This window comes from Episyrphus balteatus, chromosome 4 (genome assembly GCF_945859705.1).
Source record: "Episyrphus balteatus chromosome 4, idEpiBalt1.1, whole genome shotgun sequence".
NCBI lineage: Eukaryota > Metazoa > Arthropoda > Insecta > Diptera > Syrphidae > Episyrphus > Episyrphus balteatus.
Window position 1 is genome coordinate 66731382 of NC_079137.1, and position 12695 is coordinate 66744076.

Consider the following 12695-nt stretch of genomic DNA (forward strand, 5'->3'; position numbering starts at 1 on the left):
TTAAGTTATATAACTGAAATCTATTGATAACTACCAGTAGTTAAACTTTTTTTTGTTTTACGGCTAATAAACACTTAAGAATTGTCCATTACGAATTTCTAGAAAGGTAAATATATTGGTTCCTAGAAAGAAGAGAAAGAAATAGAAAGAGAATAGGGTTTTATTTTGGCAAAAGCTATCCGCATTGCAGTTAGATTTCACCGTGATTTTAGAGATATATAGTTTATCAGCCCTATTTATAAACTTATCAAAGACAGTGCATAGCATTATGTACTCTGTATAATGTCTTAAAACAAAAAATTGTCATTTATAATATTTATGCAACGTTTAATAGAGATTGTATAAGCTAAACGCGTTTTTAGGTTGTTTAGAGCCTGAATAAGAATATATTTTACTTAAATGTCATTTAAACATCAAATTATTGTCAGAAAAATAAAACACAGCAATGATTTGTATATTTTTTTATTGACGAAATTCTTTCGCATCTTTCTCTTTTTATTTTATAAACAAAAGTGATAAAATTGCAATGAATAATAATAAATAATAAATTAAATAATAAATAAGAAATTGTGTGTTTTTAGATAAATAATGAATTACAAATTGTGTGTTTTTGGAAATGTTTTCCTCATATTTCTTACGAGGGCTTTGTATGCATTTTGTTTTCTTTTCACAGAAATTATTAATGTTTATTTTTTTTATTGTTCTAATCAACTAAAAACAAAACCAGGAATCGCGTTCTGTTTTAGAGGTATTCTTCCTTAATTATGACATCGTACGAGAACTTTTGCTTTTGTTTGTTTTTTTTTTTTTTAGTTTTATTTTTTTTTTTGTTTTGTTTATTTTCAAACGAAATGTAGTTAATCTATCGACAGATGGAGTTGTTTGTCGTTATAAAAAATACTAATTTTCAATTTTTAGTACTTATTTTGACACAAACCTAGCATAATTATAATTTCTAAGAAAATGTTTAATAAATAGAAATTTATGTAACGTTGCATAGAAGCTACATAAAACTTTATGTATTGTTTAACTATTCAGCCGTTTAGAGCTGTTTAGCGAAATCTAATAAATAAGGCTGTATATATATAGATCAAGATCATATTATAGTTTATTGAGTTATTTATAAAAAAAAATATAAGCTCATTGTACCTTTGAGATAAATTCTAGAGAGTTATGAGTGTAATCAACAGTTTTGCACTAAACAATTGTTTGAAAACGAAATAAAGAGAAAACTTGATCATAATTTAATTAAAATATATCATATCCGAATATGTACATACATAGGTAAAAAAAAAAAGTTTCTCCGTACCTGGATTTAGCTTCTGCTTTCGTCAATAGCTGTATGTGTAATACTTGTAAATTCCAACTGCACTGCCGATAGCTTTCCAAACAAAATTAACCTAATAAATATTTTAAGGATGTTCCAGATCTGTAATAGCCCACACATTTTGGTGCTTTCCTTACGAAGTTGAATTTCTTCCCTGAGATAGATTCTTCTAAAATTCCAATCATATATGTATAAGTTTATGTTTATCGAGCAGTTGATTGAAAGTTTTTAAGAATACATCTTATGCATTTTTTTAACATCATCGTTATCAAATCTTTTAAGTTTCTACATCGAAAATATCTCAGAGATAAGAAAAGCGTATTCCGTATATGTGAAAAGCCCGATTAAAATACTTCACAATTCATTTTAAATTGTGCTAAGGTATAGAATAATATCGCACTTTCACAGAGACAAAAATTCTCATAGCAACATAGATCTGAACAAATTGTATTTGTTTTTTTTTTGCATGCTTGTTGAAATAATTAAGTGATAAAAAAAAACCCAGAGTAAATGATACTGACCCAGCAAAACTCACGCACTTAATAGCTTTGTTTAATCAGAAAAATTTAGAGCGAAAGTTCAAAACAGGACGGAACTCAGTTGCACTAAAAAAGCTAGAACGATATAAAACAGAAAAACAACAAAATATCTTATTTAAAAGCAATTAAAGTGAGTTTATGAACTATTCCAGAATCGAGCATCAGAATGTCTTAAAACTTTGTCAAATTCACATGACCTCTAAATACCAAAACAAAAATTATATACTAGTTATTTTTTATTTATTTTATTGTTAAATTTATTTTTAAGTTCTTTTTTAGATTTAATTGTCATTTCAAAATTTTTTCAGTTCAAGTTATTCCATCGGAACCCGAATGTCGAGTAGATATTTTTTAAATATTTTATTTATTAAAAAAATATACACAAAATACACATCCACACACACAATTTTATTTTTCATAGAATTAAAAAAAAAAAAGAAATCTTTTTGGAAAAGGTAAACATAAAAAGCAAAATTATTATTTTCGTAGAACAAAAACTGTAAATTGCATGTCCAATTTGTGTAGATGTAGAATGTTGATTTTTCATTACATATTATTATTATATTTTTATTATTTTCTGTTTTGTCTCTTATTTTGTTTTCATATTAATTTGTACCATACTGTCTGTCTTTTTAGTTCCATATGCTTAATTTTTAAGTCCCCTGTTTAAAATAAAAAAAAGTTATCCTGAAATTTAATAGGATTATCTTTAATTTCAGATTTTTTCATCGATAAGACTCCTAGCGAAGTGCAACAACAACAACAAATTTATGAAACCAACAATAATAATTTAGATCGCCTTAACTGCAATAATTCTGAAAATAACATTGGTCAAGGACCAGTACTTGAGAGCAGAGAAAAAGAGGTGATATCACCCGAACATACAACCTACGACATTGTCTTCGAAATTGATGATCCAGAGGTTTCCGCCGTATTCAGTGATCCCGAAGTCGATCATCACATAGAAATCGAAGCGGTTCGAAAAAATTTCCAACGAAGCAGAAGTGTTAGTCAAACTTTACTGCAACCAAGTTCATTAGAAACGACGATAAAAATTGAATGATACCCAAAAACAAGTTAGAGATGATGGAAATGGAACGATATACCTTTCAACAGAAAAAATATCTACGTAAACAGTGATCTTGTAAATAGATTTAAATTTGGAAATGATAACTTCCTTTGAGGAAGAAAATCAAAAACACACATTTTTTTTGTATTTTAAGCACACCAGTGTGATGATGATTATTTTTGGATATTATTGTAAATTGTATTAATAATTATTATTAGAAACTACCAAAATGAACAAAAAAGTATTTAAAAAAATCTAAAAATGCGGGGCAATTTATAAAAAATCAAAGCTTTTCGAAAGAGCTCTAAACAAAAAAAAAAAAAAAAATATTATGTATATTTTATTTTTAATCTATAAAATACTTTCTTTTTTTTTAATTTAAGAACCAAATTCAAAAGTATTCATTTTTTTGCTGACATTATTTTTGCCTTGTAGTTGTTCTTCAGTGTAAATATAAACTTGTATATAGAATAAAATACATTTATTATTTAATATAAACAAGCTCTCTTAAAATTACACACAGATGGATATGTCTCAAAGTCTAATATTTTTGAAAAATCTTTATGGTCTCTCATTAAGTAAAAATGTTCCTACCCTTTGTAGTTGTTGAAAATATTTTTGAGATTTTGTTAACTGAAAAAAAATATGTTATTTATGACATTCCTATAAAATTAAATTAAATTATTATTTATATAAATGAGCTTCATTGTTTAGAAAACAAATCAAATTAAAATTAATATAAAATGTAAATAAATTAAAAAAAACTAAATTAAATAAATATTTACAAAAAGCTTAAAATGTATTTATTATTTAAGAATAAAAAAAAGAAATACGTTTAAAAACAAAATGAAACTAAAGGCTGTGCGCTTAAGCGACAAAGATATAAAAAAAAAATTAAAAATTATGTATAACTAATACATAATACAAAAAAAAAAAAAAAAACAAATCTATTAGTTTCATTCATTAAAAGAAATATTCAAACTATAAGAAAATATTATGTATTGTTAAAATGTTTTGTTTAATTTTTTTTATGTTTTGAAATTTGTTTTTTTTTTATTATTATTCAAAATAAAGTTATTTACTTTTATTTATGAACAAAAAAGATTACCACTTATTCTTACATTTATTTAGCTTTAATATATGTATAATTTTTTTAAATCAAATAATTTGTATTTTATAATGAATATTAAGTAATTGATTAAATAAAATAAATACAAAATTATAAAAACTATTTTATTTCAAATGGAGGCGAATTTGCAAATGAAATAATATACATATGTATGTGATTTTTTTTAGAGACATAGGAATTGGCAAGGATTTATCTTTGTACCTGAACCGATGCCGTATTAGTCGATAAGGGAAAACGAGAATCGGAAATTTAAGAGCCAGTTTAAGAGTATCATAATTTAAACCACATATTTTAAGAGGACATGCGATGCAATTTTTTTTTTGTTGCATAAGTTTTGTAGGCGAACAAGAAACCACTTTGACTTTAGCCGAAAATAGAAAATGTTTTCCACTTGAAAATCAAAATAGCTGAATGTAGTAGTTATTTGCAATCGAATATTAATAATCTTTTTTTTTTTTTGAATTTTCGAAAAAATTTCAAGGTTAACCCCTTGATGGAAAAAATGGCATTTTAAAAAAATTCCTCCTAATCCATCGATTGAGACATCAAAGGAAAAGTCTATTTGAGCTCTGTTCATAAATAAAATCCAAAAATTTCTTGGAGGTTTGGTTGCTGAGTTATTTGCATCGAAATATGAAAAAATAAATGTACATATAAAAAAAATTGATTTTAAAATAGTATTTCCTCCAAATCCATCGAGTGAGACATTTTAAAAAAGGTTTTCTTATGCTCTATTCGTGAATGAAATCACAAATAATTTTTGTTTGGAGTTTAAAAAAAAATCCTAGGTTAACCCCTTGCTTTATTTTTTTTCCGTACGCTAAACTGTGAATGATTAGAAATATACTGTATAGACTTCCTAAATTTGTGCAGAACATATGTGGAGCAGACCTATAGTTTTTCAGTGCCCATGTTCTGTAACTTTTATCACTGGTGATAAAATATTTGAATGACTTTACAATCCATTAAATCTCATCAAAATAAAAGAAATTTTGTTCCAGATCATAATTTATTAATTTATAATATCTGAATTTGAAAGAAATTTTGCTTTATTAATGGAAGAAAATTGATTTTGGAAACGTTGAAAAACGTTTATCGCCAGTGATAAAGTTACAGAACAGGTCCCCAGGTCATTAATTGAGAACTTCTAGCGTGGGTCTAAAACCTCTAACCATTACGCTGTCTCTCGTAGAGCATAACCTGGCGGTGGTCTCACTTTTTGACTTAAGCTTTTACCAATTTGCTAAAGACAATCATATTTTTAAAAGCTTAAAACCCATCTCTCAAACTTTCCCGAACCGACTTACCTATAGGATTTTCTCTGCAGCAGCGTTTATCTTTTATCAGTTTTGATCTTCGTAATCAACCCAAATCTGAAATGGCATTCAAAATTGGAGAATAACCTCAACTTGATGTGCCCAAGATAGCAAGCTTAAGATTGTGCACATTAAAAATATAGAAAACTAATTTCACTCATAAAATAAAAAAAAAACATTCTTATTATTTCAATAAATATATTTCGTTTTTATTTAAATTAATATTTGTTTATATTAGAAAATTAAAAAAAATGTTTAACATTCATAAATGTGTAATTTCCATTATTATCAAAAATGTAATCATATAATATTTTTTTTTTGTTTCGTTTTAAATATTTTTTTTTTTGAGGTACCTCAAAGTCTTAAAAAATTAAATAAATAAATAAATTATTAAAAAAAAATTATGTTTTCAAAACATATATATGATAAAACAAATTATTAAGTTTGTTTTGTTTTATGTACGTAAAATGTTTACACTTTTATTATTTTTCTTTGCTTTGCAATTAACTAGATAAATTATTTCAGAAAAAAAGGCACTTAAATCACATTTAATGTTTTTTTTTTTGCATATAATATATAATAATAATTATTATATAAATATATAGGCATATTAATTTTTCTTATATAAATGTTCATAATATATGAAAGTATAAAAGTTTGATTATTTATTATAAAAAATAAAATAGTTACCCAACACAAAATGAAAAAAATCATAAAAATAATCAAATAAATTACCAACACCCATTTATATATTTTTTTTTTATAAATAATTATAAAGATTATTTAATAAATAAATTATTTTTTGTTGTTCATAAGGAAAAGGAAACAAAAATATATAAATATTTTATTTCAATTACGAATAAATTATATCCAATGAATCGGAATCGTATATTGGCTTTTCCAAAAGGGGTTTATTGGAAAAAATCATAGTTTTTGAGTTCAAAATAAATAAAAATATATTTAAGTATTTGTAGTTAATTTTTTTTTGTTAAATAAATAAATAAATATTTTTGTTTTCTCTTACTGAATTCTTCCAATGAAGCCCATTGGGCTCATGTTCACTCTCAATTGAAAATAATTGATTTTAAAATGAGTTGAGTTTTTGTTTTTATTTAAAACATTTAATATTGCTCAAGTTTCCTTTTTTTAAATTTATATAATATTTTATCTGTGTACCTTGCTTTAAAGCTTTAGTGTACCGTTTTAGTTGTTGTATTATTAATTTCTTGTTTATAAATTAATCCCCATTAAAATTGAAGATTAATGCTTAATTGACTAATAAATTTATGTTCATAGAACGTATATTCTATATATCATAGATATATGTTATATCTTAATGAAAGAACTACCGGCCGACCTTGCCGGTGTACGGAGCTTGCACCTTGCACAATAATCTCCTCCGACGAGATCGGTTACGGCTAGTTCTTCCTTTCTATGTAAAGTTGTAAAGTTATAAATAAAACGCTTGAATAAAATAATATTAAGCAGAAAAATAAATATAAATAAAATACGTAAATATATAATATTAAGTATGATTTCATGCATTTTCCGGTTGGGCGCCATTTCGGTTTGGCAATTTTTTCTCAATACGAAAAAATTACCAAAAGGATAACAAAAACGCTCCAGTCAATGCGGTCTTAGGTGGATTGTATGTGTTTCAATTTCATTTTTTGTTTGTGATGATTTTTGTTTAGAATACTTCTTTTGATATTTTTCCATTAACAAATGACAAAAAATACCAAAGAGTACCTTTTAAAGTTATACCTTTTTTGTTTAATAGTTTAAAAAGAAAAAAAATCTTATAAAATTTAAATTTAAATAAAATGCGGCCGCATTCATTCAAAATTAAATAAACATTCACACCAAAATATATAAAAGTTGTCATAAATATAAATAAATAAATTATATAAATTATTTCTTTTGTTGTTATTTGTTGTTGTTTGTTTCTTGATTGTGTGTGTTTGTTGTTTTTTTTTTTTTAAATAAATAAATAAATATTTAATTGACAGTTCTGTCAACAAAAATGTGACATTTGTTGTGTTTTCTGACATTTTTTGGTATCAAATTTTTACAAACAATATGGATGACAGAACTGATAGACAAGTCGTTGTGAACGTTCAGTTTTCTTCATGATTCCTTTTTTATAATATTGCCTAATTGAACGTGACAGTTTATCATAGTTCATGGCTGGTCGATTCTTGCGACGACCCCATAATTTAGCCACACGTACAGAGTCTTCGATTTTGAAAACTCCCTTGCTTCGATCGATCCAACGGATTGCTGTACCATTAACATGTGGAGTAGCAAGCAATTCCTTGAGGAATTGCCAGAGATGTATATGAGAACCACCAGTGCGTCCGGTTGGGGTTTTGGTTGCGGGAGAGGGTGTTGTTGTTGCTGATGGGCCACTGTTAGTTACTGTTGATGCCATTGCTGGCGAACTATTCACTGTACCGGGAGGAATAGTTTCTTCTTCGTCATCTGGAAAATATAGAAAAAAAGGAACTTGAATATTTGAGGTTCATCTTCACATTTTTGTTGTAAATTATTGGAAATCTTGTACAATAATTACACATTCCTATCTAATTCAGCAAGAGATCAATATTGTTGAACTAGATTTACTCATCATTCTACTTATCATCTACTCATGAGTAGTATACCACCTCCAAAGGAAGGTTCATCTTTACATTTGTGTTGTAAATTAGTGAAAATCTAGTACAATAAGAACACATTCCTATCTACTCGATCAGAAGATCTATTGTAGTACTAGATCTTTTTATAATCTACTCATGAGTAGCCTACCACCTCCTAAGAAAATGCGTCTATATAAATTTGAACAAAATGTACCCTGTCATTTGCATTTGGAGTAAAAATCTAGTCCAATTAACAATATACATTGTTTTCTTAAGTCCATAGACACACCGTTAGCAAAGTACACTTGACTAGTAAACTACTTCCAAAGAAACGAGGATTTGTATCAAATCAATGCACTTATCATTTTGTGTAGGTTATTGTACTAGATTATCATTTTCATCTACTCCTTCAAAAAAAAAACATGGCTAACAATAGCTGGGTTCTTTTGGAGGTGGTCTACCACCATAGATAGTAATAGATTTCTTATGAGTAAAATCTATTACATCAACTACACATTCACTATCAACTGCACAAGAAGATCATGTGAAAATTGTAGTAGTAGATGTACTGATCATCTACTCATGAATAGTCTACCACCTCCAAAAGGAACATCTTTTCATGCTCTTCTGCAAGACTAAATAGGAATTGCATTGATTTTCTTGAAAGTACGTTCCGTTGAAAATCTCTAGTAAAGTACTCATGAGTATTTACCACCTCCAAAGATGAACATTTTTAAACGTATTTTGGGTAGGTCTATTACACAACATCTTCATAAAAGCTTGGTTAATTTTATGTTTTGACGTTTAATAACCCCAGCTGTCAGATTTGACAGATTTTTTTTGTAAATTATAACTCATTGTAAGATTTTAACCTTGTAAAATATAATTTTTCCCATAGAGCACAAACATTATGATCTCCACTGAATAAATTAACATCATCTGTCAAAATTCAACTTCCCATAATAATTATTTATCTCATCCTATAAGAACTGTCAAAAATATTTCATAAGTGTGATCACACTCATGGAAATAGAAACATTTATAGTTAGAATCTCATATGAGTATGATGTCAAAATGCCAATCAAAATTATTCTAAAAAAAGTTTTATTTTCAAAGACAATTTATATTTTATATCCCAACCTTCCTCAATCAAGAATTAAAAATAAACATTCAAACATTCTTCATTAGAGAAAAAAAAAACAAACATCAAAAAACCTATAAATTAACTAACACTAACTATTTCTAATAAATAAATTCCATTTCTAAGAAGATGATGGTAGTTTATTTTTATCTACTTACATCAGAAAATAGAATTTTTTGTTTACACACATTAAAATTAAATAAAGGCGGGGGTTATCTACGTATCGTACTAGCGTCAACCTGCCTGCTGTCATTCACAAAATAAATCTAGCCACAATTTACGTGTGTGGTAAAGATTTTAATGAATGAATTTGAAATTTTATTATAATTTATAGGTACGTCATTTAATAATAAATATTTTCTATTAATTAAACTTTGTGACGTTAAAGATATATTTATTAAGAAAAAAATGTAATAGAAGATGAAAAAACCTACCATCACTGACATCCATATCCATACTTTGTTGAATACACTCAGAGTTCCAAATGTCTGTGACGACAGATGGCGTTGCTGTAGCTGTATTTGTTGTTGTTGTTGTTGGTGCAACTGCTTGTGTATTCAATGGTGTAACAACATTATTGTTGTTTGGATTGGCGTTGAAATTATTTGAGAAATTATCACTGCAGGCTAATTTCCAAATTTCCAACTGTGCATGAATTGTACTTCCAGCCTAGAAATAGAAATTAATAAATAAATTAATTAATTTCAAATTTAAATTGTATTTAACAATCTGTGAAAAAAGTTTCAATTGACGTATAGGTATCTAATATTTATGCCAAATATGAAAGAGAAAGAATTATAATCTGATGCTGATGTGATGTTGTTTTGAGAGATATTTATCGTAGAAATTAATTGCTTTAAGTTCTCACGATTTTTCATTAAAATAATCAGAATTTTCCGCACAGACTGTGGAAAATTAAAAAAAAAATATCAAAACCGCAGCAGGGAAGTCGCTGCTAACTAACATACATATAGAAATAAAACAAATATTGTAATCAGGTTGTGGAGCGGTGTCACGAAGTTGTTGAACACTATTCCACCAAACGCTGCATGCGCGATTGCGCCGCACATGCATGACTAGGTTGTCCTTAATAAATTCTATAAAAAAGATTGCTTAATAATATTATTTATTATTAAAATGGTTGTTGTTGTTGTTGTTGTAGTTTTGTTCTGTTTAATTCTATGCAGTTAACTGATTCTAGCTGCAACTAACAATGACGATACGAACAACGTTAATGAATTGTCATCACATTTAACTGACGGTTGCTATAGTGGGTTGGTTCAAAAATGTAGACTTTCATTATAATAATAGGTAATATTTTGTTGCTGTTTGTATGGTTAGACAGAAAAAGATTGTGTAAAACTTATCACAATTGTTGTTTGAGTTGCATAATAATAATAATTATAAATTTATTCTACTGTATAGAGGTGTTGAATGTTGCCAAATACTTGTAGGAATGTATTTCCAAATTGGGTCAAAAACTGGCAGTTATTATAAAAAAAAACTCTTGATATGAGAAGAATTGGTAAGAAGACACATGGAGTTTTCTTTGAGGAGCTAATACATTTGTGAGTTCATAAAATTGTTTTATGTTTTTAAAAGCTTAAAGTAACAACTGGAAAAGCAGTAACCTATTATAAAAAAGTTTAAAAGACAGAGATAAGTACAAACAACTATAATACTAAAGTATTAAAGAAGATTCATTTTGACTTCTGTAAGGCTTCGTTAAGGCTTATATTCATGAAAAAGTGATAAATCAAAGTTTAAACCTACATAACAGTGTTATTATAAGATCTTTTGAAAGCTTTTTATATAAGTCTTACCGAAACTGTTTAATTGTGAAGAATACTAAATTAGGTTTTTAATTATTTTGCTAAAAGGCATTCTATATGATGAACGTTTTTTATCAGTTCAAAAATGCTGACTCATTGTCTGCCACTCAACTTTGTTTCCCGATAGTAGTCCAAAAGAAATCTTTCTGAAGTCGCTGCTTCATTTGAATTTTATAAGGTCACTTACCAAAGTTTTTCAATGTGCGGTAAGACCATGTACTTTATACAAGATTGTAACAATATTGGGGTTTCCATAAAAAAATGTGTTTCTTGGAAGACTTATAGAAGATTTGTCCTGTGGTTTTTCCTACTTTCATTTGCTAACCTCGTTAAAAGCATAAATAATTATTTATTAATTATTATAAATAATTGAATTCTTCTATAAACTGTTAAAATATTTTTTACAGTTTATTTAACTTGTATAATCCTTCTTCAAAGGCTTTTAAATGACTTTTCATAAGCTCTTAACGAAGTTATAACTTCTATGAGAAAATTAGGTTTGAATGTGTTTAATTGACATTTAGAAGTTATAATATGTTAACCATGTAAACATCGATGGTCTCCAAACTGATGTTTTCTACCCTGATCTTAGTAAAGCATTAGTTAGAGTTTGCTTTTCCATACACTTTATCAAATTAGCAAAATGCGGTCTTTCTAAGTGGATCAAATCATATTTATAAGCACGTACACAGTTTATGACATTTAAGAAATGTGTATCTAAACAAATTAATGTTTTATATTGAGTTCCACAAGGAGGCCATGTTGCAACACTTTTATTTCTCCTTTTTTTGAATGACATTTGTAAGGATATTTCGTATTGTAAAATTCTCAAATTGCTGACGACTTTAAACTTGTTTAATAACCTAAATGGCTTTTTATTTTTACAACACGACATCGACAGAGTTTTTGAATGGAACAGCAAAAATGGAATAGAAATTAATAAAACAAAGTGCAATGTAGTATTCTAGGATCTGGAGCAAATATTTATTTTGTTATTTTCTAGAAGAATACATGGTTGAAAGAGTTTAATACCTCAATGATTAAAAGGTCTTATTTGATACAAAACTGTCGTTCAACTCATAATCATAAGTAACACAAGGAGTCGTCTCGGTTTTATAATGAGATTCTCAGACAAAATCAATGATCCCAACCTCTTAAAGATTCTTTATTACGCTCTTGTTTATCGTTTGACGTAGCCATAAATAAAATTAAAAGCGTTCAAAAACGATTTTTGTTATTTGCTCTTTGATATTTTCCTTTGATTAAAAAAAATTCTAGTTGCTTAGTTTTTTTTAATGTTTTTTTAATAATCAGTTAATAGATCTATAGTGACAACGTTTTGCAAAGTCTAAAATCGACTAAAGAAATAGTTTGAAAAGATCTTACATCTTATTTATTTTTTTTTCAAATCTCTGGCAACAACTTAAATCTCTCTAAAAATACATCATCCCCTTAAACCTTACTTTTTTCCACGATGACCAAACACCGAATCATATTTTGTCCATCTCTTCAAAGTCCCATAAATTTTCCAAGTGAAAATTCAAAGAACCCTCCAGAAAGTATTTCCCAAAAAAAACCTCTCCAAAGGTAAGTCACCTTATGAATCGTCAACACAGTTCACTGATTATGCAACCAATGAATCAAGTTGATAAACCAAAAAAAAAAAAATATTACTACGTCTTGGAGGCCTCGCACAATGGATAAAGTTG

At 27.1% G+C, this 12695-nt stretch overlaps 2 protein-coding genes across 5 annotated transcripts in view; one reads left to right on the forward strand and one right to left on the reverse strand.

Annotated features, from left to right (window-relative positions):
* Positions 1-3639, forward strand: part of LOC129917926 (1-acylglycerol-3-phosphate O-acyltransferase Pnpla3) — a 33905-nt gene extending 30266 nt beyond the window's left edge. Inside the window, exons 8-9 of one of the 2 annotated variants that reach the window (XM_055998156.1) lie at positions 2175-2321; positions 2586-2697. In XM_055998156.1, coding sequence (XP_055854131.1) covers positions 2175-2221 — 47 coding nt within the window. In that variant the 3' untranslated portion in view covers positions 2222-2321; positions 2586-2697. Of the gene's footprint in view, positions 1-2174; positions 2322-2585 lie in introns of both variants that reach the window. The other variant, XM_055998155.1, reaches the window with a different exon arrangement.
* A 3776-nt stretch (positions 3640-7415) lies between these two features.
* Positions 7416-12695, reverse strand: part of LOC129917972 (DNA-binding protein D-ETS-4) — a 45483-nt gene continuing 40203 nt past the window's right edge. For all 3 annotated transcript variants that reach the window (XM_055998238.1, XM_055998239.1, XM_055998240.1), the window contains exons 4-5: positions 9589-9823; positions 7416-7861 (exon numbers count right to left, since the gene is read on the reverse strand). In XM_055998238.1, coding sequence (XP_055854213.1) covers positions 7449-7861; positions 9589-9823 — 648 coding nt within the window. In that variant the 3' untranslated portion in view covers positions 7416-7448. The remainder of the gene's footprint in view (positions 7862-9588; positions 9824-12695) is intronic.